The sequence below is a fragment of the Saccopteryx bilineata genome, chromosome 9, assembly GCF_036850765.1.
Source record: "Saccopteryx bilineata isolate mSacBil1 chromosome 9, mSacBil1_pri_phased_curated, whole genome shotgun sequence".
NCBI lineage: Eukaryota > Metazoa > Chordata > Mammalia > Chiroptera > Emballonuridae > Saccopteryx > Saccopteryx bilineata.
In genome coordinates, this window is record NC_089498.1 from 44,562,824 (window position 1) to 44,588,992 (window position 26,169).

Here is a 26,169-nt window from a genome sequence, read left to right on the forward strand (position 1 = left end):
AGGGATAGATAGGGACAGACAGGCAGGAACGAAGAGAGATGAAAAGCATCAATCATTAGTTTTTCATTGTGAGATCTTAGTTGTTCATTGCAGGGGTAGTCAACCTTTTTATACCTACCGCCCACTTTTGTTCTCTGTTAGTAGTAAAATTTTCTAACCACCCACTGGTTCCACAGTAATGGTGACTTATAAAGTAGGGAAGTAACTTTACTTTATAAAATTTATAAAGCAGAGTTACAGCAAGTTAAAGCATATAATAATAATTACTTACCAAGTACTTTATGCCGGATTTTCGCTAAGTTTGGTAGAATAAATCTTTATAAAACGACTTACTATAGTTAAATCTATCTTTTTATTTATACTTTGGTTGCTCCGCTACCGCCCACCATGAAAGCTGGAACACCCACTAGTGGGCAGTAGGGACCAGGTTGACTACCACTGATTGATTGCTTTCTCATAAGTGCCTTGACAAGGGTGGGGGGGTTGGGGGAGTGGGGGGGGGCACAGCAGACCGAGTAACCCCTTGCTCGAGCCAGCGACCTTGGGTCCAAGCTGGTGAGCTTTGCTCAAAGCAGATGAGCCCGCACTCAAGCTGGTGACTCAGGGTCTCAAACCTGGGTCCTCCGCATCCCAGTCCGAAGCTCTATCCACTGCACCACTGTGTTAGGCTGTGTTAGGACTTTTGCTTTTGCTGTTCCTGATTTCCTGGAATGTTTTGGCTATTATCTCTTTTTATCTTCCAGTTTTCATTTTCAAAATCACCTCCTCACGGGCTTTTCTCCACTACCTAGCTCAAATAGGTCTCCTTTTTTGTTTTCCTCTACTCCTATGCCTGTCCCACTCCATCCTCCTTTTGAGATTTAGTTCCCTTTCCAAGGAAGCCCCTCTGGCTCCCAAGCTGGGTCAGGTACTTCCTCTGGGTTCCATCCTTTCAGGCCTGATGATGCCTGTGCTTCCCTATCACTGCCATGACACCTATCCCAGTCTGGTGAATAATTTATCTTCATCTCTGGACTGGGAACCACGGGGGTGGGGCCTGAGACTGATCTTCACTCATGAGTCTATCACCTCTTCTGGGGAAGCTCTCTTTGACCCTATCTCACACTGAATAAGGAATTTGCCTGGGCTCCCATCATCCACTACCCTAACTCATGATCACGTAGCCCAGGGTTCCCCAAACTTTTTACACAGGGGGCCAGTTCACTGTTCCTCATACCATTGGAGGGCCGGACTATAAAAAAACTATGGGCAAATCCCTATGCACACTGCACATATCTTATTTTAAAGTAAAAAAACAAAATGGGAACAAATACAATATTTAAAATAAAGAACAAGTAAATTTAAATCAACAAACTGACCAGTATTTCAATGGGAACTATGGGCCTGCTTTTGGCTAATGAGATGGTCAATGTGCTCCTCTCACTGACCACCAATGAAAGAGGTGCCCCTTCTGGAAGTGTGGGGGGGGGGGGCGGGGGGGCAGATAAATGGCCTCAGGGGGCCGCCTGTAGTTAGTTCCCCGTCACATTCCTAATCACTCTGCCCTATGCTTCAGTTGTTACTACTCCAGGCTGCTCCAGTCTGGTGACACAGGGACTAACTAGTCTGACGTGGTCACGCTGAATATCCAACAATGTTCCGGTTAGGCACTTAGTGAACGTCGAATTTAGGAAAAAATAAGTCCCTCTCCTTCAAAGGAAGGCTGAATTGAGGCGGGCAAAAAAAGTTTTCCAGAGAGCACGTCTCTAAACGCTCTGCTCCTATCCCGTAGCCCAAGCCTAAGAAGGAAGTTGCTGGGACCTCATCAACCAGCCTTGGGGAAAGGATAGCAAAAAGCCCTGCCTCAGTGGGCATGCGCCTATCTCCAGGCCAGGCTCTAACCGGGGTGGAGTCAACGCAAGCCCCGCCTCCCCTCCCGCCCCGGGCACCAGGAGCAGACCCAGGTGCGCTGAGGGTGGAGCATGGCCGCGCAGGTGCCTGTTCTCTGCGCCTGCGCTCTCTGCTCCCCGCCTGGCCAGGTGCGCCCCGCCCCCCAGCCGGACACCTATGCTAGCTATTTCCAGTCGGCCGCCATTGGCTCCGGCTTCCACCAGGCATTTGGACGTGTGGTGGGGAGTTGCTGTGTGTCACTGGGGGAAAAGGGGCGAGTCAGGAGCGTGCTCCCGTACTGTGGGCATAGAAGGCAGAGTCCACAGACGGAGAAAGGGGCTCTCCGGAGACTCGCGTCAGCCCCTGCGAGCGAGCCTGCACCTGAACGCGGGACGCTTCAGTGCGCGTGCGCAGCAAGGGGCTTCCTGCACCTGATCGCGAGTCCCCAACGGCCCGTGGCTAGAGCCGTCGCCTGCACAGCCGGTGGGACCCCGTCATGTCGCAACTGTGTGGGCTAAGGCGGTGCCGGGCGGTCCTCGCCCTGCTGGTAACGCTGCTCCTTTTCGGGGCCGAGGCAGCCGACGGAGAACGTGGCGTCCACGGTGAGGGTCCTGGCGGGTTTCCTGGGGGGAGTAGATGGCCGAGTGGTCGAAGGCGGGGCGTAAGGGGCAGGGTGTGGAGGGTAACTTGGGATCCGAGGGGCCCTGGGTGAGGTCTGAGCCGGGAGAATTTGGCGGGGGAGGAAATTGGGGGTGTGTTGGAGCCAGCCCTGGGAGACTGAGCCTTGAGAAGGGGTTTGGGAACCCTTGGGAGGAGGACAGGCGGAGTCGCGATTGAGAAAGTTTCCTGAGGGTGAGGGAGGAGACAAACGCTATTGACTGAGGAGTAGCCCGGCCCTCCCTGTGGTCGGAAAGGGTGAGAGGCCTATCAGAAGACCGGCCTCTTGCGGTCTGCGGAAAGTTTCAGGGCCCAGGAAAGCCCTGGGAGGTAGGCCTGAGGAGATTGGGGTTTAGATGAGAGCCTGGTGACAGTTTTTCTTCAGGAAAGAGGCCCCACCTCCACCTCTTTAGATGTTGGACTTAAGCCTCCGGAGAAACCTCCTTTCTGGTTCAGTTGCAGTAGAGCACCCCTAAGAAGGAAGGTGATGCTCAGTTATGTACACAGGAAGGAGGAGAAAAGCAAAAGTGTTCGAGGGGAGAAATTTTGTCAGATGATGCCAGGTTGGGGGCGCCTTGGTATTATAAGAAAGGTATTGGCTTTGAGGAGCTGGGCTGGGATTCATGGGATTGTTCTTTAAGAAGTTCGTGGAGCATAAGTTTGGATTTAAATCTCTTCACTCAAAAGAAGGTCAGCTTGAAATGTCTTTTTTAAACAAGTGTTAGAACCTTAACTGCTTGAGACAAGCAAAAGCAGGCTTTGAAAACAACTTTTGAAAGACATTGATTCGGTAAAACTTACTGAGCCCCTTCTGTGTGTCTGGGACAGTGCTGGCACAGGTGATGACATTTGTGACTTAGACAAGCAAGATCCCTGCACTCACAGAGCTTATATTCTAGTGGGAGAGACAGAGACAGTGAGTAAATATTTAAGTAAAGAGCACTAATCACAGTACTAAATTACTAAGAAATAAATGAACAGGGTGAAGTACACAAATGAGGTGATGTAAGATAATGGTGGCCATGTTTTTCCCCAATATAATCACCTAAAATCATCTCATGAACAAACAACTGATTCCAAACTCTGTTTTTCCCCCCTTAAAATACACCATTTAGCCTAATCAGGCGGCGGCACAGTGGATAGAGCATCGGACTGGGGTGCTGAGAGGACCTAGGTTCAAAACTCTGAGGTCCCAGGCTTGAGCCGAAAAGATCCCTGGCTTGAAGCCCAAGGTCTCTGGCTTGAGCCAAGGGGTCACTGTCTCGGCTGGAGCCCCCTAGTCAAGGCACACATGAGAAAATCAATTAACAACTAAGGAGCTGCAGCAAAGAATTGATGTTTCTCATCTCTCTCTCTGTCTGTCCTTATCTATCCCTCTCTCAGTCTCTCGCAAAAAAGAAAAATACACCACTTAAATTTCACGTATAGTTTTTGAGGCAATTTGCTTCTCTTGCCATACTTTCTCTATCATGATATATAAATATCTGTGTTCTTGTGCTTTCTCTCCTGGTCCTGTGGTGACTTCTGAAGACTTAATTTATTTATGTGTGAGGCAGAGAGGAAAAAATTTAGTTAATGGAACTGTCAAGGGCCAGTGGGGAGAGGCTCAGGTCTAGAGGACCAAGAATCGGGAATGCATTATTTATTCTTTCTTCATTATTTGTGCAGTCTGAACCAGGATTTGACAGCCCTTCTGGACTTTTATAGATGAAATGATTATTGTAGGGTGGACAGTACCATCCAGGTACCTGGCCTGGACTTTGTCAAAACTGAGTTTGGGGTTAACATGTATTGCTTACTCTGAGCTCGTATGTGTTACTTAATCCTTGAGATAACCTGGATGGTGGTGAAGTTACAGGTCTTATCTAAGGTCATACAATAGTAATTGACAAAGCTAGGTCTGGCTGCAGAGGCTTTCTCTGTTCTCAGTGGCCTCTGGGGCTGCTGCCTTTGGCTGGACCTACTGACCTTTCAGAAGTACTCCTGTCTGACTGGGTCAACTAATGCCCTTACTTGTTTGTTTGAAAGCTTTCAACAGTTTTGATTTTTTTCTTCCCTCCTGGTTGCTTTTTCACTGAGTGAGGTGTTTCCCCAGTCACATGGAGCTGCATAGGCTCTGCCGGATGAGTAGGATGGAAAGGGAAAAGCGTGTAAGGGAGTAATTATAATGGTAGATCAAGGAATTTAATCTATGTGAAGACATGAGGAGGCTGAGGGAGGGGTTGTGGAAAAGTTGTAAGGTCAACGGATTGTTGAAGCTGAGGTTTTGGATAAAATGAACTAGATAGGTGTTCAAAGATAGGTGTAAGGCCAGTGGCCACCGCCATGGCCATGCAGGTTCTCATTGGATTTGGGCAGATGGTAAAGAAACAGTGGAGCCAAAAAATGGTGGGCCGTTCCGTTTATTAAAGTCTCATACTGGCGGATGAGCAAACAGGCAGGGAAGACTGCTTCCCTCTCTTTCAGAGCTCCCAAAGCCCTAAGGCATTCTCTGGTTCCACAACCCAGAAAACCTTCTCCAGTTCTTCCTGGGATCAAAGGCCCTCACCAGCCTCAGCAGAGTTCCACATCTGTTCTTCTCTTCCTGCAAAAACCCCGCTGGGGACAAAATCCCTTCTTCAGCAAACATTAGCAATACAGAGGCCCCTCCCAAGCAGGAAGGTAGTCCGCAATTTGCAATCTGCTGCTCTGAGGGCAAGCCTTTCACAGACTACATACACATGGTGCTGCCCAGGCCAATGCAAAATATAAGCGAGCAGACCTAAAAAACACATTTTTCAAACTTATTTGCCCAACAATAGGATATGAAGGGCAGGGAGTGAGATGCTTGAAACTAAGGTTTTGAAGAGGCTGCAGTTACTAAGACAAGGGCTAGGCGTGGCCATGGGAGGGAGGGTCTGGGGAGGACAGGATCCCTGGAGGAGAGGTGTAGCAATCAAGAGGCCAGAATGGTTCAAGGATTATCTACCTGGATATGGAAATCACCAAGAATGATGATAGGAACAGGGGGTGTGGCAGTGAGCCTGAAGCTAAAATCGTGGAGAAGTGAGGTGTAGTGGTTAGAAAATGATGCACAAGGTGGGTACCATATGGTCTGATGACAAGATTTATATCTGGGGGGTTGGGAAAGAGGATCAATAGAGAATGGTCTGGAAGTAGCACTTGGGAGCAAGAAGACCTACCCACTTCTATGCCTGACCAGGCGGTGGCGCAGTGGATAGAGTGTCGGACTGGGCTGCTGAGGACCCAGGTTCGAGACCCCGAGGTCACCAGCTTGAGCGCAGGCTCATGTGGTTTGAGCAAAAGCTCACCAGTTTGGACCCAAGGTTGCTGGCTTGAGCAAGGGGTTACTCAGTCTGCTGTAGCCCCCTGGTCAAGGCACATATGAGAGAGCAATCAATGAACAACTAAAGTGCTACAATGAAAAACTGATGATTGATGCTTCGTATCTCTCTCTGTTCCTGTCTGTCTGTCCCTATATATCCCTCTCTCTGACTCTCTCTCTGTCTCTGTAAAAAAAAAAAAAAAAAGAGAGAGAAAAAGAAAAGAAATAAAACATCAGTAAAGGTAAATACATAGATAAATATTAAAAAAAAAAAAAAAGAAGAAAAAGACCTACCCACTTCTAGGGCACAAGAGAAGGCATATTCAAGGGAAACCCGGTTAGGTTAGAAATAATAAAGTGACAATGTTTAGAGAAGTGGTTGAGAAAATGAGAGATTTTGCTTAAGATAGGCCACAAGTATGAGAGGCCCCAGTAGTTGGGGGAAGGGAGATGGTGACGGAACAGGATGATGGGAATGAGAGGTGTAGCTCAGGAGGCTGGGGCTGATGTGATAGCAAGTGAGAGGAGCATCATAGAAAGCACAAAGAGATTATAAATTGTTCCCTGGAGGCCTCAGACAGACTATGCGACTTGCACAGTTTCTATAATTGTAAATTTTTTAATGGAAAAAATTGTTTTGGCTTTGCCTGAAAATATGAAGGTCTGGCGCCTCCAGGCCTGTGTTCCCACATTGCACCCATGGGCTGGAGCCTGTTGCTCCTTTTGGACAAGCCAGGTACTAATCTCCCTCAGTGTGTATTTATTCACTTGGCCCGCCCTCTGCATCAGTAAACATTTCAGTTGTGATCCCCACCTTAAGAATATGCTCCGGAGAAGCAATCAGTGAATGACAAAAGTGACGCAACTATGATGCTTCTCATCTCTCACCCTCCCCCCCTCAGAAAAAAAGGATGTGCTCCATTTGGGTGCTATGTGGGAACATAGTCGTGGTGGCGCCAGACTTTCATATTTTCAGGCAAAGCCAAAACATAAGTCTTTCCATTAAAAAATTTACAATTATAGAAACTATAAAAGTTACAGTACTTTAGTTGTTCACTGTTTCTCATACGTGCCTTGATGGGGCCAGGGTGGGGGGTGGTCTTCAGCCGAGCCAGTGACTCCTTGCTCACGCCAGCATACTTGGGCTCAGGCATGCGACTTCAGGGTTTCAAACCCGAGTCCTTGGAGTTCAAGGTCGATGCTCTATCCACTGCACCACCACCGGGTCAGGCAGGGGCCTTGCTTTTAGGTCCACTGAGGGAGAGTGGACCTTTCCCTGGAAAAAGAAAGTGGAAAAATGTACTTTCCACCAGAAACATTCCTTTGCACTGGTCAGCATTTGAGAGTGCAGCCTGTGATAGAGAAAGCAAACTTCTCTTTCACCCGCCTCTCCCCCACCTGTTTCTCATTTTACCCATTCCCAGAGTCATTTGCTTGCTCAGGCTTGTCTCTTGGGTATTGGCCAAGCAGCCAAGCCTCTGTTTGCCATTTCCTGAGGCTGACAGGGGAGGCCAAATAGGGATAAGGTAGCCTGTGATTCATGTGAGGGGAGAGAGAAATCTAAAGAGATGACACCGAGGTGACTTCATTAACCCCAGGAAGCCTGGGTGACTAATGCAGACTTTACAGATGAGCCCAAAAGCATTAGTTTATGGATTATAGAAGCCTTTACACGATCCTGGTCATAAATGTCATATCATGTGTTCTTTCTGACAATATCTTTTTGAAAACCCCCTGTAAAGGAATGTGACACCCAGGAACTTTGGAGTTCAGTTACTTTGAAGTTTATTTGAAGTACATTTTTCATCATCAGAAAACCATTTTAGAGATTAGGATAGGCCCTGGCCAGGTAGCTCAGCTGCTTAGAGCATTGTCCCAATATGCCGAGGTTGCAGCTTTAGTCTCTGGTCAGAGCACATAGAAGAAGCAACCAGAGAATGCACACTAAATGGAAGAGCAAGTTAATGCTTTTCTCTTTCTGTCTCAAATCAATTAAAAAAAAGAGAGAGATTAGGGTAAAAATTTAGTTTTTGAGATGTTTGAGGTGGATCTCACCAACAGGGTCCTAGGTCCGTGGCTTCAGAAACCCCTTAATCTGGCTCTTGCTGAGTAGTTCAGTTGGTTGGAGTATTGTTCTGATACACCAAGGTTGTTGGTTTGATTCCTGGTCAGGGCACATACAAGAATCAACCAATGAATGCATCAATAAGTGGAACAACAAATCGATGTTTCCTCCCTAAATTTCTCTCTCTAAAATTAATCAGTAAATACAACCTAAAAAAATAAAATAAAAAGCTCCTTAATCTGAAGTTCCTGAATTCACATGACATACTTTGTCCATATGTGTCCCAGGGTCTGTTATTTAAAGTCTAGAGCAGTGGTCCCCAACCCCTGGGCCACGGACTGGTACCAGTGTGGGCCATTTGGTACCAGTCCGCAGAGAAAGAATAAACAACTTAAATTATTTCCGTTTTACTTATATTTAAGTCTGAACGATGTTTTATTTTTAAAAAATGACCAGATTCCCTCTGTTATATCCATCTAAGACTCACTCTTGACACTTGTCTCGGTCACATGATACATTTATCCGTCCCACCCTAAAGGCTGGTCCGTGAAAATATTTTCTGACATTAAACCGGTCCGTAGCCCAAAAAAGGTTGGGGACCACTGGTCTAGAGCATTTCTGGGGTTGGGGATGAGAAAATACTAGATATTACAATAGTGACCTTTCAAAGGGCCAGTCTACATAAATACACAGTATGTCTGTGATATTAAAATTTCCTGAGGTGATTTTTTTTTTTTTTTTTTTTTTTTTTTTTACAGAGACAGAGAGAGGGATAGATAGAGACAGACAGGAATGGAGAGAGATGAGAAGCATCAATCATCAGTTTTTCGTTGCGACACCTTAGTTGTTCATTGATTGCTTTCTCATATGTGCCTTGACTGTGGGGCTACAGCAGACCGAGTGACCCCTTGCTTGAGCCAGCGACCTTGGGTCCAAGCTGGTGAGCTTTTGCTCAAACCAGATGAGCCCATGACTCTCTATCCACTGCACCACCGCCTGGCTGGTCAGGCCAAAATCTCCTGAGGTGATTAAGAAAAATATGTCTAAAGGCTCTTTTGGTGGGGGTAGGGGGGTTGGTGATAAAAAAACAGGTTGAGAAACACTGCTCTAGGGAAAGGGTCCATTAGGTTTTATCAGTTTCTTTTTTCCTTTTCTTTCTTTCTTTATTTATTTATTGATTGATTGATTTTTAACAAGAGATGAAGGGAAGGAGAGAGACAGGAACATAGATCTGTTCCTGTATGTGTCCTGACTGGGGATCAAACCAGCAACCTCTGTACTTTGGGATGATGCTCTAACCAACCAAGCTATTTGGCCAGGGCAGACTTTATCAGTTTCTAAAAATAGTCCATTTTTCCTGGAAAGCTGAGATTGCTGGTTCGAAACCCAGGACCTGCCTGGTCAAGGCTCATATGAGAAGTAGTCACTACGAGTTGATGCTTCCCGCTCCTCCACCCCTTTCTCTCTCTAAAAATCAATAAATTAAAAAAATAAAAAATAAATAAAATGATCCATTTTTAGATTCAGAAGAGACTAAGAACCCCTAAATGTGAATTAACAAACAGTTCCGTGAAAGACTGAACTCTTTGTTTCCAGGTTGTTCACATGGGCTGCGGTATTTCTAGTTATGGATTTAGGTAAGGGTAGAATTTTATAGTCCTGTTTGAGTGATGAGTATGAAGTGATGGTGGGTAGAAGTGCTGGTTTGCACTGTGCTAAGAGTTTATGAAATGTAAATTTCATATCTAATGTCAAGATTTTATATCTGGAACACCAAGATTTTTATGAGACTGATAATTTAAGTTGGGTTTGTCATTGTAAATGTTCTTTCCTCATAAATACCTGGGAATTATTTCAAAGTTGCCGAGCCTGGCTGGTGGTGGTTCAGTGGATAGAGTGCTGACCTTAACTCTGAAGTCACCGGTTCGAAACCCTGGGCTTGCCTGATCAAGACACAGACCACAGGCCTGACCTGTGGTGGCGCAGTGGATAAAGCGTCAACCTGGAAACACTGAGGTTGCCGGTTCGAAACCCTGGGCTTGCCTGGTCAAGGCACATATGGGAGTTGATGCTTCCTGCTCCTCCCCCCTTCTCTCTCTCTCTCTCTCTCTCTCTCTCTCTCCTCTCTATAATGAATAAATTTAAAAAAACCAAAAAACAAAAAAAAACAAAGAAAAAAAAGACACAGACCACAAACAACCAATGAACAGCTAGAATGAGGCGATTACTTCTCACCCCTCCACACTCAGTAAATTCAATAAATAAATTTTTTTATTTTTTATTTTTTTTAGAGAGGAGAGAGAGACAGAGAGAGGGGGTAGGAGCTGGAAGCATCAACTCCCATATGTGCCTTGACCAGGCAAGCCCAGGGTTTCAAACCAGCGACCTCAGCATTTCCAGGTCGACGTTTTATCCACTGCGCCACCACAGGTCAATAAATAAAATTTTATTTTAAAGTTTCTGAATTACTTATCCTAAAAATGACAACCTTTCTATATGGGAAACAGAAATACTCAAGTGTGTAGAACCTATCCAGCTAATCAAAATAGGTAGAGAGCCTGACCAAGTGGTGGCGCAGTGGATAGAGCGTCGGACTGGGATGCGGAAGGACCCAGGTTCGAGACCCTGAGGTCGCCAGCTTGAGCACGGGCTCATCTGGCTTGAGCAAAGAGCTCACCAGCTTGGACCCAAGGTCGCTGGCTCCAGCAGGGGGTTACTCGGTCTGCTGAAGGCCCGCGGTCAAGGCACATGTGAGAAAGCAATCAATGAACAACTAAGAAGTCGCAATGCGCAACGAGAAACTGATGATTGATGCTTCTCATCTCTCTCCCTTCCTGTCTGTCTGTCCCTGTCTATCTCTGCCTCTGTTTAAAAAAAAAAAATAGGTAGAGATAAGGCTGATTATAAAATAAATGCCAACTTTGGAATTTGGCATGATAGCATTAAAACAGCTTGTTTGCCTCCCTGGTATTCAGTACCTCTTCGCTTACACATTGAGATTCTCTTAGTCCATAGCGAGAAGATAACGCAGTCCAAATGGGTAACCAAAGCATATTTCTTCTTACTTTCTCCAGTCCCACCCTCAGGCTTTCTGTCCCTGAATCGTAATCTCATGTAGCAGTGCAGGACTTTGAGCTGTGTGTAATTTGCCATTGTCATCTTACCCTAGGGTGAAGGTAAGGAATTTTGTCACCTCAGGTATGGTGGATGGTCACTCAGCAGAAAAACCAAGGAAAGGAGTGACAGGTGGTTTGATCGATTCTTTGACCTGAGGTTGTACTTTTGGTTTTCTGTATTCTCCTCTATCCTGTCAGTCACCACATTCAGTTGGACTTCCCAGTGAAGTGTCATTCTTATCGTCATTTCCACTGTCCCTGTGTTAGTCTGGTCTTCAAAAAAAGTGTAACATCAAAAAAATATGTCTCTATATATTATTCAAAACTTCGTGCCAAATGTTTTAAGCGCTTATAATGGATCAGAAACTATTATCTTCACAACAGTCGTATGATACTGGCTTGTGTGTCAAAGTAAACCTTCCCATTTGAGTTGTTTTTCCTGAAGAATTTGGCTCAGTGGGGCCTATGGAGGGAAAGCAAACATTCTCCTCACACCAGTGAATTCAAGTTACAGTGAGCAAGTCCCTGTTCCCAGACATGCCGTTGTCAAGATACCCTCAAGATTAATGGTGCTTTCCTCAGCAGGAAACAAGTCTGGAAGGTCACAAAAGGGGACTTTTTGCTAACAAACTTGCCAAAAAACACTTTTTTACTAACTAAATCCAAAACAGGTATAAATCACACAGAGAGGTATTCACATCAACTTGGGCTATTATATTTGTAATATTCTCAAGATTGTTCTCTTGCTAACATTCTTAGCCTCTTCCCTCATCTAAAACAATTTTTTTTCTTTTTTAAAGATTTTATTTATTCATTTCTTTAGAGAGGGGGGAGAGAGAGAGAGAGAGAGAGAGAGAGAAGGGGAGGAGGAGCAGGAAGCATCAACTCCCGTATGTGTCTTGACCTGGCAAACCTGGGGTTTCACACTGGTGACCTCAACATTCTAAGTTGAAGCTTTATCCACTGTGCCACCACAGGTCAGGCTCTAAAAGATTTTAAAGTGAAAACTCCTGTTTATTACAGAATACTTTGACACCAGATGCATGACTTTTTCTGCATCAATCAATTCTCGAGTTCTCTGCAGACACATAAATGGGGGATACTGCAGTTTAACACAATTCTTTTTTTTTCTTTTTTGAGAGATGAGAGGCATCAGCTCGTAGTGTGTCACTTTAGTTGTTCATTGATTGTTTCTCATACGTGCCTTGATGGGGTGGGTGGCATGGTGCTCAGGCCAAGCCAGTGAGCCTGTGCTCAAGCTGGATGAGCCTGCGCTCAATCCGGTAAGTTTAGGGTTTCAAACCTGAGTCCTCAGCCACCCAGGTTGACGCTCCATCTACTGCACCACCACCGGTCAGGCTGACTGAAAAATTTGAGCAAACAAATGGGACCATAATCCAGTGTCCAGATAAAACTCAGACTGTACCAAAAGATACAGATGAAAAGAAAACTTGTAGGTAAAAGTCTCTCTCCTTTATTCCCTTTCCCTTGAGGAATAGATTCATACATCTGTCTAGATTAAAAGTTTTTTTTTTTTAATTAATTAATTTATTTATTTATTCATTTTTAGAGAGGAGAAAGAGAGAGAGAGAGGAGAGAGAGACAGTGAGAGAGAAGGGGGAGGAGCTGGAAGCATCAACTCCCATATGTGCCTTGACCAGGCAAGCCCAGGGTTTCGAACAGGCGACCTCAGCATTTCCAGGTCGACGCTTTATCCACTGTGCCACCACAGTTCAGGCTAGATTAAAAGTTTTAAAAAAATTATCATAGCCTGACCAGGCGGTGGCGCAGTAGATAGAGCGTCGAACTAGGATGCAGAGGACCCACCCAGGTTCGAGACCCAGAGGTCGCCAGCTTGAGCGTGGGCTCATCTGGTTTGAGCAAAAAGCCCACCAGCTTGAACCCAAGGTCGCTGGTTCCAGCCAAGGGTTACTCGGTCTGTTGAAGGCCCACGGTCAAGGCACATATGAGAAAGCAATCAATGAACAACTAAGGTGTTGCAACGCACAATGAAAAACTAATGATTGATGATTCTCATCTCTCTCTGTTCCTGTCTGTCCCTGTCTATCCCTCTCTCAGACTCTCTGTCTCTGTAAAAAAACAAAAACAAAAACAAACAAACAAAAGAAAAGCTTTAAAAAATTATTATAAAATAGAATTCACTATTTTGCTTTATTTCCCCCTCTTAGACATTTTCAGTCCCAGCATGTACACATTTGCCTATTTTTTACAGTTCTGGGTATTCCAGTATGTGGATGTCTCACAGTTATTAACTGACATAAATAAGATGTCTTGGTGGTGACCTTTTAGCTGTTGTAGGACTGTGAAGATCAAGCCCTTTGTGGATGTGGTAATAGTTGCCACTGGTCTTAGAAACTCTTGAATTACATGACTGTGCACTTTTTGATACTGAGGAGTGTCGTATTTTTTTTTAAAATATGATTTTCAAATGTCCGGGGGGTTTTGTATCAAATAATTTCTCTATGGCCATTATTAGAATTCTAAATGGCTTCAATGAGATGAGTAAAGCTGTTTTTAGGGATGGAAGGGTGTCACAGCCTTTTTAGCAAAGGATAAATATGAGTATTGCATGATCAGTGCTGTTATAAGAAATGTGAACCCTAGCAGTCTATGTGATAGCTTCTGACCACACACAAAAGACTGAGCTCTGTAGGTGTGGAAAATATGAACAGGGTGTTTTTTATAAATGCCGTAAAAAAGAATTGGCAAGCTAAGTACAATTTTTACATTTTTTAAATGGTTGAAAAATCAAGACTATTTTAAGACATGTAAAAATTATTTTAGATAAAATTTTAGTGTCTATAAACAAAATTTTATTGCAATGACAGCCTGGCCATCATTTACATATTGTCTGATGTTGCTTTTATGCTACAATGACGGAGTTGAGTCAGAACTCTGTGGCCCACAGCACCTAAAATAAAGTCAGCCCTTGCTTTGCAGGGTTTTCAACATGCAAGAATTTCAGTTACCACACTTTCATTAAATAATTTCAGTCTCGTAACAACAGGGCTCACATTTCAGTTACCACAGTGTAGTAACCATGAGTACTTGGGCACAGGTTTCACCGGCTAGCTGTACGGTCACTGTAAACTACACATATGTATACACGCTGACTGGTCACCGCACAGATCTTCTTAGCTCATACACAACAAAGCATGTAGTTGTGTTGCCTCCCAGTGATAAACCAATGTGGCAGTTTATACAAAATGGTTCATCAGTAGAGGGAACTGAACAGAAAACTGCTGGGAGGCAGCCAGAAGTGAAATTCCAGTGGAGTGATAGAAGAGCTAGCTGACTGTGGGAATGTTGACACTGCCTCCAGCCGAGAGATGGGATATGCAGCCAGGGAGCTTGGTCAGGGCCCACTTAGTGACAAATGAGGAAAGTGGTGGTAGCAGAAAGGTTGATGTCCCAGAGGAAGTAACACTGGAAAAAACTACAAAAAGTAAAGTAAGGCCTGACCTGTGGTGGCGCAGTGGATAAAGCGTCAACCTGGAATGCTGAGGTCGCTGGTTCAAAACTCGTGGCTTGGCCTGACCTGTGGTGGCGCAGTGGATAAAGCATCGACCTGGAAATGCTGAGGTCGCCAGTTCGAAACCCTGGGCTTGCCTGGTCAAGGCACATATGGGAGTTGATGCTTCCTGCTCCTCCCCCCTTCTCTCTCTCTCTCTCCTTTCTAAAATGAATAAAAAACAAAAAACAAAACAAAAAAAAAAACTTGTGGCTTGCTGGGTCAAGGCACATATGGGAGTTGGTGCTTCCTGCTCCCCTACCCCCAGCCTTTTCCATCTCTCTCTCCTCTAAAATGAATAAAGTTAAAAAAAAAAAAAAGTAAAGTAACCCAGGCCCTGACCAAGTAACTCAATTGGTAGAGCATCACCTGGATATGCCTAGGTTGTGGGTTCAATCCCAGGTCAAGGCACTGACAGTAATCAACCAATGAATGCATATATTAAAGTAAACTTATTTTTCAGAGTTGGCACGGCTGCAGTTGTGCTTTTTATTTTTACTTTTTTTTTTTTTTACAGAGAGAGATAGACAGGGACAGACAGACGGGAACACAGACATGGGACGCATCAATCATGAGTTTTTTGTTGCGGGTTGCAACACCTTAGTTGTTCATTGATTGCTTTCTCCTTTGTGCCTTGACCGCAGGCCTTCAGCAGATCAAGTAACCCCTTGCTCGAGCCAGCAACGTTGGGCTCAAGCTGGTGAGCTTTTGTTCAAACCAGATGAGCCTGCGTTCAAGCTGGTGACCTTGGGGTCTCAAACCTCGATCCTTCGCATCCTAGTTTGATGCTCTATCCACTGCGCCACCGCCTGGTCAGGCAGTTGTACATTTCTGAAGAAGGACTAGACACAATCCTCTTCAGCCTGTGAGAGTTAAATTAGATTGTAGTTAGTGCCTGGGAGCCTAACTCCAGGCTAACATTTCTGTGATGTCCTTGTTAGGAGTGACAGCAAATGATTGCAGCCAGCTGCACACAGAGGGAAGTTGTCCCATTGGCTAGGTGTCTTGGTTAAAGCTTTAGGTGATTTCAGAACCTGAGAAACCTGTTTTCCACAACAAAGACCCGCCTGTTTGGAAGTTTTGTAATAGCTAATGTTCAAACTGTCTGCCAGGGTTTTAAAATTAAATGGCTCATATTTCATATAACGTATGATTTTTAACTATTTCTGATGCTTTTCCAAGGGACTGTTATTGTTTCTTGAATGCAGAAATTCTGTTTTTATATATTCTGAAGGGGGTGCATCCAAATTTGGTCCCTTCAGCTTTTCCTACCCTGCATTTTGAAAACATAGAAAGTATTTAACTTTACACTTGCATTTGTGAGCAATATATCATTTTGTTATTGTTAGGGTTAAACTAGTCCCTATAAAGCTCATATTTCCTTCACCCAAACATTTTGTAAAGATACAGTTAATTTGCTTGCTCTTCTCTTTTCTAACAGCTGCCTGGCCTTCATTATGAGGTATAGCAAAGCTTGCCTTGGGGAGGAACCTGACCATTAGGGAGAGGAGCTTTAAATCACAATAGCTGTTTGTGGAAGTAGGCTCACAGACTCAGGCCCCCAGCTATTAGTGGGAGACTGACCTCTTGGCCATCTTCAGGATTTACCAAGGACACTAAGTCTGTGCTACATCAAAAAAATTTGTGTCTCTGCAGCAGAATTCCCCTCCTTAAATCCATAACCAAGGCCACAAAAAACCCCTGATATGCTAATCTAGCAGTCCAGCGCCTTAACCACTTGTCCACCTTTCCACAAGAGCTGATATGCTAATCTAAGCTTGCCCAGGTACACGGACCCCATGCCAGCAAATCCCTTTTATCTAATGCACCCTCCCGCAGCTCAGGTTTGACACTTGTTGGTCTCAGCCTGCTTGTATGCTTGCATCCAGGCATTTATAAAATAAGTTTTCCTTTTGGAATACACCAGCCGTGTATATTCAGCTGGTCTCTCCCAGTGCCCAGTCATAGACCCAGGAAGGTGTTTAGCCTGTCAGCTATCTCATATGGAATAAGGCAGTCCACTGGGGTTCTCTCCAGGTCTGACCTGGTCGGAGGTTTATATTGACCTGCCAGTTGCCTAGAGAAGCCGAAAAGAGGCTTTCCCCTTCCCCAGTGAACTGACCTCCCATGGCTTTAACCTAACAGTTACCTCCATAATAATAGAATTATTTATTAAGAAATAACTTCCTGAAAATTTGTCCAACTAAATCCCCCTCAGCCTTGGCCAGTTTCTTTGGTATGATGTTGTTCCTGACCCTGTCATAGAGTATAACTGAAAACAGGTCAGCCAACGGCCTGGCCTTAGAGAGCCCTCAGATTGTAATAAAGGTTTTCAGGAATGTTGTGGCTTGTAGGCAACTTCAATGTCATGTTTTTCCCACTGCCTGTTACTATAGTCACTTTTTCAGTCCGAGGGGTCATTACAGTGGTGCTTCCTAATCAGACCGATATGAACTGAATGGATATCCAGGTCTGCTGCTCACTTTTCTTAAATGCCCTAACCAGGCCTGTGTCCTTATCTATAAAATGGAGTTGATACTACATGATTCATAGTTTTATTGTGACCATTAGAAATAGTATATATAATGTGCCTGGTGTAATGCTTGGTGAGGGCAATAAATGGGGTGTCAAGAAATATTGCTCTACAGTTTTTTTTTCTTGAGAAAGGAGACAGGAAGGGAGAGAGATGAGAAGCATCAATTCAGTTGCCTCACTTGTAGCTGTTGATTGGTTGCTTCTTGTAAGTGCCTAAAGGGGGGCGGGGATCAAGCTAGTGATCTTGGGATCATGTTGATGATCCCATACTCATGCTGGTGACCTCCTGGGGTCCTCAGTGTCCCAGGTCTATGCTCTATTCACTGCATCACCACCAGTCAGGCTTTATATTTTTATTTTAATCTGAATTTACCAAAGTATAGTACTTTAATTTTTTGCTTAAGTCTTTAGGAAGATAAGTCATGGAAGCCATCTTATTACATAGTGAAAGTATTTCTGGCTTTTTGGAGAACAATGAAAGAAAATATGTTGATGTTATTTGGGGTAAAAGTCAAGAATATATAGCCTGTGTTTTCTAAAGAAACACTGTGTCTTTTGAAACAAGCAAATAAAAAGAAACTTATTTTTCAGGAATTCACTTTGCTCAAGCCTAGAGAGTAAAAATTTACATGTAGTGCCTGACCAGGCGGTTGCAGAGTGGATAGAGTGTCAGGCTGGGATGCAGAGGACCCAGGTTCAAGACCCAAGGTCGCTGGCTTTAGCAAGGGTTTACTCGGTCTGCTGTAGCCCCACGGTCAAGGCACATATGAGAAAGCAATCAATGAACTAAGGTGTCGCAATGAAAAACTAATGATTGATGCTTCTCATCTTTCTCCGTTCCTGTCTGTCTGTTCCTATCTGTCCCTCCCTCTGACTCTCCCTCTGTCTCTGTAAAAAAAAAAAAATTATATGTAGAAACGCAAAAGCAATTTAGTTAGTAAAAAACATGTGACAACGTGACATTATCTTTTTTCTCTTTATAGGAATTTTCAAATGTATACAATGAAGTAGTGAAAACAGTTTTATGAGTCCTCACAGAGCACTACTCAGCTGCAACAATTAGCAGGATTCTTTCTTTCCAGACTGACTGTGTTTTTTGTCTAGGTTTTCTCTCTCCTTTTTTTTCTTTTTCTTTTTAAAGGTTTTATTTATGGCCTGACCTGTGGTGACACAGTGGGTAGAGCGTTGACCTGAAATGCTGAGATCGCTGGTTTGAAACCCCAGGCTTGCCTTGGCAAGGCACACAGGAGAAGCACCGATCCTTCCTGCTCCCCCCCACCACCCACTCTTTCTCTATTTCCCTCCTCTTTCTGAAATCAATAAATAAAATCTTTTTTAGAAAATGTAAAGATTTTATTTATTGATTTTACAGAGGAGGGGACAAGAAGTAGTTGCTTCACTCTGACTGTTCAGTGGTTGCTTTCATATGTGCCTTGACCAGCAAGCCCAGGATTCAGCATTCCAGGTTGGTGCTCTACCACAGGCCAGGCTAGATTCATTCTCTCTCTCTCTCTCCCCCTCCCCCCTCTCCCTCCCCCTCTCTCTCCCTCTCCCCCCACCCTTTATTTTTTTTAGAGAGACAGATAGGTAGGTAGGCAGGGAGAGAGATGAGAAGCATCAACTCTTAGTTACCTTACTTTAGTTGTTCATTGATTGCTTCTCATATGTGCCTTGGGGGGGGGGCAGGGAGGGGGCCTCCAGCTGAGCCAGTGACCTTGGGCTTCAAGCCAGTGATCTTTGGGTTCAAGCCAGGGACTATGGGGTCACATTGATGATCCCACGCTCAAGTCAAAGACCCTGTGCTCAATCTGGTGAGCCTGTGCTCAAGCCAGTGACCTCAGGGTTTTGAACCTGGCTCCTCAACATCCCAGGTCTATGCTGTATTCACTGTGCGACCCCTGGGTCAGGCAGGCTAGGTTTTCTCTTAATGAAGAGATACTTCTGAATTTCCCTGGGACAAAAGTGATGTTTCTTCATACTCCCCAAGGAACCTGAAAATAGGTTACTTTTGAAACTTAAACTATGAAATCAGTGTGTGGTAATTTGAAAGCAGCTGTGAGCAGCTAGCTAGCTGAGACAGAATGGCTTCCAGGCCCAAAAGCTTAGTAGGGAAGGGACCAGCATATCTGCAGAAGGAAATTCCAGTTAGGAAGTCCCAGAGGCAGACCTGAGGGAGTAGATGTGCATAGGAACACTAAACTTTTCTTACTTATGACTCCAAGCGACCTGCAACTTTCCAGCTTGCTTTCTGAGGTGGTATGCTGAAGAGAGTATACATCTAACCAACTTGACAGTTATTTTCTTAGTATATCCTCTTGTGTGCTCTGGTAGCAGGGTTCAGCATCCTTGTGTCTCAGTGCCAGCACTAAATGTGTGTTTCTGCATCTGTAATGATGAGGGCCACATTCTAGGCAGTGCACATTTCTTATTTCACTGAGGAATCCACTCCTGGATAGGCCATTTTTGCTCCTCTTTACAAACCCTCAGGCTTCCATACCTGCACAGGGTGTGTATCTGGCACCCAAGGTTATGAAGAAGAGCCACCAAATTTCCATCCTTTATATTGTAGTTACTCTGTTGCACTGCTGTCTGGTGTTTTCTGCCTTAAGCTTTATTCGGCCTTCTCTCAGGTTTTAGGGTTTTTGTTTTGTTTTGTTTTCTAATGTATTGATTTGAGAGAGAGAAAGAGGAAGGGGTGAGAGGGAGAGAGAGAAACATAAATTTATTGTTCCACTTATTTATGTATTCATTGGTTGCTTCTTATATGTGTCCTGACCAGGAATCGAACCCGTAACCTTGGCATATCAGGATGATAATCTGACCACAACTGAGCTACCTAGTCAGGGTCTCAGGGTTTTTTTGTTTTGTTTTGTTTTTAATTAATTAATTTATTTTTTACAGAGACAGAGAGTGAGTCAGAGGGAGGGATAGACAGGGACAGAGAGAGACGAGAAGCATCAATCATTAGTTCTTCATTGCGCGTTGCAACACCTCAGTTGTTCATTGATTGCCCTCCCATATGTGCCTTGACTGCGGGCCTTCAGCAGACCGAGTAACCCCCTGCTGGAGCCAGCGACCTTGGGTTCAAGCTGGTGGGCTTTTTGCTCAAACCAGATGAGCAGCCCGTGCTCAAGCTGGTGACCTTGGGGCCTTGAACCTGGGTCCTCTGCATCCCAGCCTGATGCTCTATCCACTGCGCCACCGCCTGGTCAGGCTCAGTATGAAATTCACATACTATGTGATTCACCCATTTAAAGTGTACAGTTCTACCCTTGGGTCTTTGTCAAAAAGGCTGTACCTGAAACTGTTCAGAAAACAAGTCAAGGTGCTTTCCAAAGCATTCATTGGGCAGGTTATTGCTGCCCCTAGAAGTTGATTGCTCCCTGCCTTGATGATGATTTTTGTTTGGGGTAATAAGTGGATCTGGTATGGATCCTCACTGTCTTGTTTTGATAGCAGTGTTGCCACTGACCTTTGACCAACCATATGGCTCATACACCAGAGAGCTCTCCTGTCTTCTTTTCCCTGGGCCATATTGATTGGGTGTGTTTGTGACCTTTGACACATTGTTGAAAATACCTACTCCAGGTGCACACCCAGTTGGTTCTGGTTGATGTTATGGACAGAAGGTATCCCTATTTTTAATAAACTGCTCTATTAAACTATTATTTACATACCAAAGATCAGTCATCTTAAGTATACAATCTAGTAAATTTTGGTATATTTACAGAGTTGTATAACAACCATCCTCACAATCCAATTTTGGAACAATTCCATCATCTCCAAAAGATCCTTGTGCCCATTTGCTGCGACTCCCCACCCCACTCCACCCCCAGCACTAGGAACCATTAGCCTACTTCCTGTCCTATTGATTTTCTATTTTCTGGATATGCTATATGATTCTATTCATATCACATCCAGATAAGGTACCTTTAACTGCTGATTTCATTGATGGTTGCTTTCAAGTTAATAATTTCTTACTTCAGGATATGCTTTTCCTCCTGTACTAGTTTAACCTGTGATTTATTGGTGTGTGCAGAACTTCCGTGGTGTGTTTTGCGCAGCACCAGCCTTTTTTATCCACATATTGATGTTTTATGGAACATTTGGTTTTATCCCCATCATTATGACATATTTTGGGAGACACAAGAGAAGCACAAATCCTAACTCTGTGCTTTCGAGCATCAGCCCCCAGTTGGTGTAGTAAATATAACAAACATGGAAAAAACTAGAAAGAAGTAAATGACAACATAGAACCAAGTGTTGGGCCCTGGGTTGTTTATCAAGATGTTTATTGAGATTGTGGAGGCCAGGGTGTAGGTAGAGGCAATGTGGACTCATGATTGAGTGGGAGGGGCGATACAGTGGTCACATGGCCTTTTAAAATTGCTTTCAGTCTTCCTTATTCCCTCTAGGAGAAAGTCTTATTTTGATATTGGTGATACTTTTTTTAAAAAAAGATTTTACAGACAGTGGTGTGGACAAGAAGTAGTTGCTTCACTCTAGCTGTTCAGCTGTTCACTGATTATTTGTCATATGTGCCCTGACCAGGCAGGCCCAGGGTTTCGAACCAGTGACCTCAGGGTTCTAGGTCGGCACTCGATCCACTGTGCCACCACAGGCCAGGTGGTAATTCATATTTTTTGAGATTGAGAGAGAGAGAGAGAGAGAGAGAGAGAGAGAGGAACATCAAGCTGCTCCTGCATATGCTCTGACTAGGGAATCGAACCAGCAACCTCCGTGCTCTGTGACAATGCTCCAACCAACTGAGCTTTCCAGCCAGGGCTTAATTTTCATTGATTTCTAGAGAGACAGGAGGGAGAGAAAGGGAGACGGAGGGGAGGGGGAAGGAGGGTATTCCTTGGTTGCCTCATGTGTGTGCCCTGACTAGGGATTGACCCCAGAACCTTGTCGTTTGGGGACAACACTCCTAACTGACTGAGCTAACCAGCCAGAGCTGATACTTTTTTAAAAAGAGAGGGAGCAGAGTGAGAGGCCTTTAGCAGGTAGATATATCTGCCTGGAATTTGACAACATTGTTTTGTTTCCCTTGTACTAGATTTGGGGGCCCCTTGCTGTGCTCAGATGGGAGCCATTATAGTGCTGGAGCACAGGAGTGACCTGGGTTGCCTTTGTAGCTGGGGGTGGCAGCGGGGCAGCTGGAGTTAGGGAGTTCTTTCTGAGACTCTTATGGTAATTTAAGTGTGAAGTGGTGGCTGGGCAGAGAGTGGGTAGGGAAGGTAATGAAGTTCCTCATTAGGGGCACTTAGAGTGCCATTGTGATTCCTTCCTGACCTCCCATCACCTGTGCTGGCCTTTCTGTGCTCAGGTCCCCTTGGCCCAGTGTGATGAGACACACATTATGGACTTTGAAGTCTGTTTTTTGCCTTTGAATAGCATATTTCTCTACTGGATATGTGTCTTTGATAATGGGGGTGACAGAATCAACATGGTCGGGTGGGTTTGTATCTTTGTTGTTAGATGTGCTTCCTTCCTGTAAAAGGTAGGAGTCACCAAGGAGGCCTGATGGCGACACTGTAGAGACAGTTCACGGAGGAACTGTGCTGGTACTGGGACTCTGGAAAACTACAGGCTCCTCCTGCAGGTCCAGCATGCTCTCTGTTGCCAGCATTGCCCTGCCAAGCTAACTGGTCTTTGCTTCTCTTTTAGACTTTTGCCAAGTTCCAAAGGTAGTGGGAAGATGCCGGGCCTCCTTCCATAGGTGGTGGTACAATGCCACTGGCAGATCCTGCCAGCAGTTTGTCTATGGAGGCTGTGGTGGGAACGACAACAATTACCTGACCGAGGAGGAGTGTCTTGAGAAATGTGCTGATGTCACAGGTAAGACAGTGGTAGTTGAGGAAATGTTATTATTTGGAGTTTATTCATTAGTATGTGGGTGCCTTTTGCCCTTCACTAGTTCTTTATGGCTGAACCTGGGGGATGTTTTCAAAAACAGAAAAAAACAGGCACAGTGTAAAGGTCGCCCACATAGTGGTTTTACAACAGCTCCCTCCATTCTCTTCCCAGAAAGGGAGAGTAGGCCTCAGGAGCTGGGGGCTGGGGGCAGAGGGCAGACTGCATCTTCTCCATGGCTTCCTTTCTCCCACTACTTAGTGCGAGTCCCACACCAGACCCAGCGGAGGAGGAAGTTGCTTCCCCTTGATCGGAGCTCCCTGGTCCACTCAGACGGGCTGCCCCACTTGCTCCCTGAGCATTTGGGTTATTTTTACCTCTGGGACAAAGGGCTTGAGGAGCTCACCCAGCCAGCCAAGTTCTGAGTCAAGTTAAAACTAGAACATACTGCTTGACCAGGTGGTGGCACAGTGGATAGAGCATCGGATTGGGACACAGAACCAGGTTCAAAACCTCTAGGTCGCAGCTTGAGCGTGGACTCATCCGGCTTGAGCCCAAAGGTTGCTAGCTTGAAGCCCAAGGTCATTGGCTTGAGTCCAAGGTCACTGGCTTGAGCAAGGGGTCACTCACTCTGCTATAGCCCCCTGGTCAAGGCATGTATGAGAAAGCAATCAATGAACAACTAAGGAGCCACAACGAAGAATTGTTGCTCCTCATCTCTCTCCCTTCCTGTCTGTTCCTGCCTGTCCCTATCTGTCCCTTTGTCTCTCTCTGTCTCTGTCACACGCACACATACAAAAAGAAGAACATACTTCTTAGATTCCGTCCTTTTCCCAGTCTTTACCTGCAAAGGATTCTGTGGAATCAAGATAACATTGACCCTGTGACTGTTGGTGGTGCAATGGATAGAGCATCAACCCATAATGCTGACATCTTCCTAGGGCGCTGGCTTGATCAAGGGGTCACTGGCTTGGCTGGAGCGCCCCCCCCCCCCCGTCAAGGCACGTACAAGAAGCAATCAATGCATAATTCAAATGAAGCAACTACGAGTTGATGCTTTGTTCTGTCTCTCTCTCTCATAAAAAGAAAACTGATAGTAATAATAACAATAACCCTGAAAGCCCCACAACAACCTGCATTGGCTCTGAACTGCTATGAGGGACCTCTTGGTGGCAATCAGGCCCTCTGAGGCCCGATTCCTTTCAAGTGTCCCAGAGACTCAAAGACTTGGCCACCCAAACTGTCAAACATTTTCACTGGCAACTCCCTAACATTGTTACATGACTTCTCGTATCCTTTGACAGCTTGGCATCAATGTTAGGACTCTGGATTTTGATTCTATATCAGGATGTGCTGTTGCCTTTACTGCTCCCTGCACACCACCAGCCTGTGAGCCCATGTCCTGCATCCTTTTTTATTTTATTTTTTATGTCCTGCATCCTTGTGGGATTCTTATGTCTCCTCACTTAAAGGCTGTAATCTCGCTTGGCTTTGCACTCCGCATTCAAAAATTGGATAAACTTATTAAAGTTACATGTAAATAGGGTGGAAAAAGAGTGGCTTTGGCTGTGATTTGAAGTTTGAAACAGTGCTGGGCACATGAGCCTACCAGTAACTGAGCGCCTTGAGGAAGATTTTATTGATCTTTGTGAGCCCAGTGCCCAGCAGGCGCTCAGCAAGTGTTTGGAGAGCTGGGGTGGCATACAGGCGAGCTCCTCACCTTTCAGGGAGCAACTAGCAACCTTACCAGATGGTGACTAAGGAAAATAGCATTTATTGTAATTTTCTATCATCAGCTAGAATCAGTATGGGGGAAGCAATTAAGAGGACTTATTTTTGCTACCTTTTCTGTCTTATCCTACTTAAGAGTTGACTAGAGGACATGCACCCACCCACTCTGGTTAGTCCTTATTTTCTTAGGTAGAGAGTTGTTTTTAAGAATGCAAGCAGTAGCCTGACCAGGCAGTGGCGTAGTGGATAGAGCATTGGACTGGGATGAGGAGGACCCAGGTTTGAGACCCCGAGGTCGCCAGCTTGAGTGTGGGCTCATCTGGTTTGAGCAAAGCTCACCAGCTTGAGCCCAAGATCGCTGGCTCGAGCAAGGGGTCACTCAGTCTGCTGAAGGCCCAGTCAAGGCACATATGAGAGAGCAATCAATGAACAACTAAGGTGTCACAATGAAAAACTAATGGTTGATGCTTCTTATCTCTCTCCCTTCCTGTCTGTCCCTATCTGTCCCTCTCTCTGACTCTCTCTGTCTCTGTCACAAAAAAAAAAAAAAAAAAAAAAAAAAAAAAGAATGCAAGCAATAGACGCTAGGCATTAAGACAGGAGTTCACTATAAGGGGCCAGGGGTGGTTGTGTTTTCCTCGAAGAAGGCAGACAGCTGTCTTATTTTTTTTATTTTTATTTTTTTTCTGAAGCTGGAAACGGGGAGAGACAGTCAGACAGACTCCCACATGCGCCCGACTGGGATCCACCCGGCACACCCACCAGGGGCGATGCTCTGCCCCTCCGGGGCTTCGCTCTGCCGCGACCAGAGCCACTCTAGCGCCTGGGGCAGAGGCCAAGGAGCCATCCCCAGCACCCGGGCCATCCTTGCTCCAATGGAGCCTTGGCTGCGGGAGGGGAAGAGAGAGTCAGAGAGGAAGGAGGGGGGGAGGGGGGGAGAAGCAAATGGGCGCCTCCCTTATGTGCCCTGGCCGGGAATCGAACCCGGGTCCCTCGCACGCCAGGCCGACGCTCTACCACTGAGCCAACCGGCCAGGGCCACAGCTGTCTTTGGTTCAGAGTCTGGCCTCAGTCTTGAGAGCCCAGAAAGCTCTTTCTTGGCCCCCAAGCAGGGCTCTACCGCACATCTCTTGAGACTTCTCTCAAGTCTGTATGAGAGCTAGAACTGCCAGAGCAGCTCGTCACTGGAGCCTGTTGCCAGCATATTCTCTTCCAGGCAGGCATGCTCTGTGGGGAGACACATGATAGTGAGAAAGCCTGCTTATTAATTTACAATGAGAAAGAGAACCACTCAGGTCCCCGTGCCTGCACCCATAGTCCATGTGGGCAGTCCTCTTGGCCAAATTCCCAGAAGATTGCTTGAGGAGAGAGGCAAAACGAGGGGAGCTGGTTTGTGACATGAATGTTTAGTGGCATCTGGTCAGGCCAGCCCTGTGCCTCTCCAGTACTGTTGGTACCAGTAGGGAGGCGGGGACCAGGGTCT

The 26,169-nt window shown here is 45.4% G+C and overlaps 1 protein-coding gene across 1 annotated transcript in view; it reads left to right on the forward strand.

Annotated features, from left to right (window-relative positions):
• Window positions 1-2,018: 2,018 nt before the first annotated feature.
• Window positions 2,019-26,169, forward strand: part of SPINT2 (serine peptidase inhibitor, Kunitz type 2) — a 29,446-nt gene continuing 5,295 nt past the window's right edge. Inside the window, exons 1-2 of the mRNA XM_066242226.1 lie at window positions 2,019-2,471; window positions 22,770-22,940. Of these exons, the coding sequence (XP_066098323.1) occupies window positions 2,366-2,471; window positions 22,770-22,940 (277 nt within the window). The 5' untranslated portion in view covers window positions 2,019-2,365. The remainder of the gene's footprint in view (window positions 2,472-22,769; window positions 22,941-26,169) is intronic.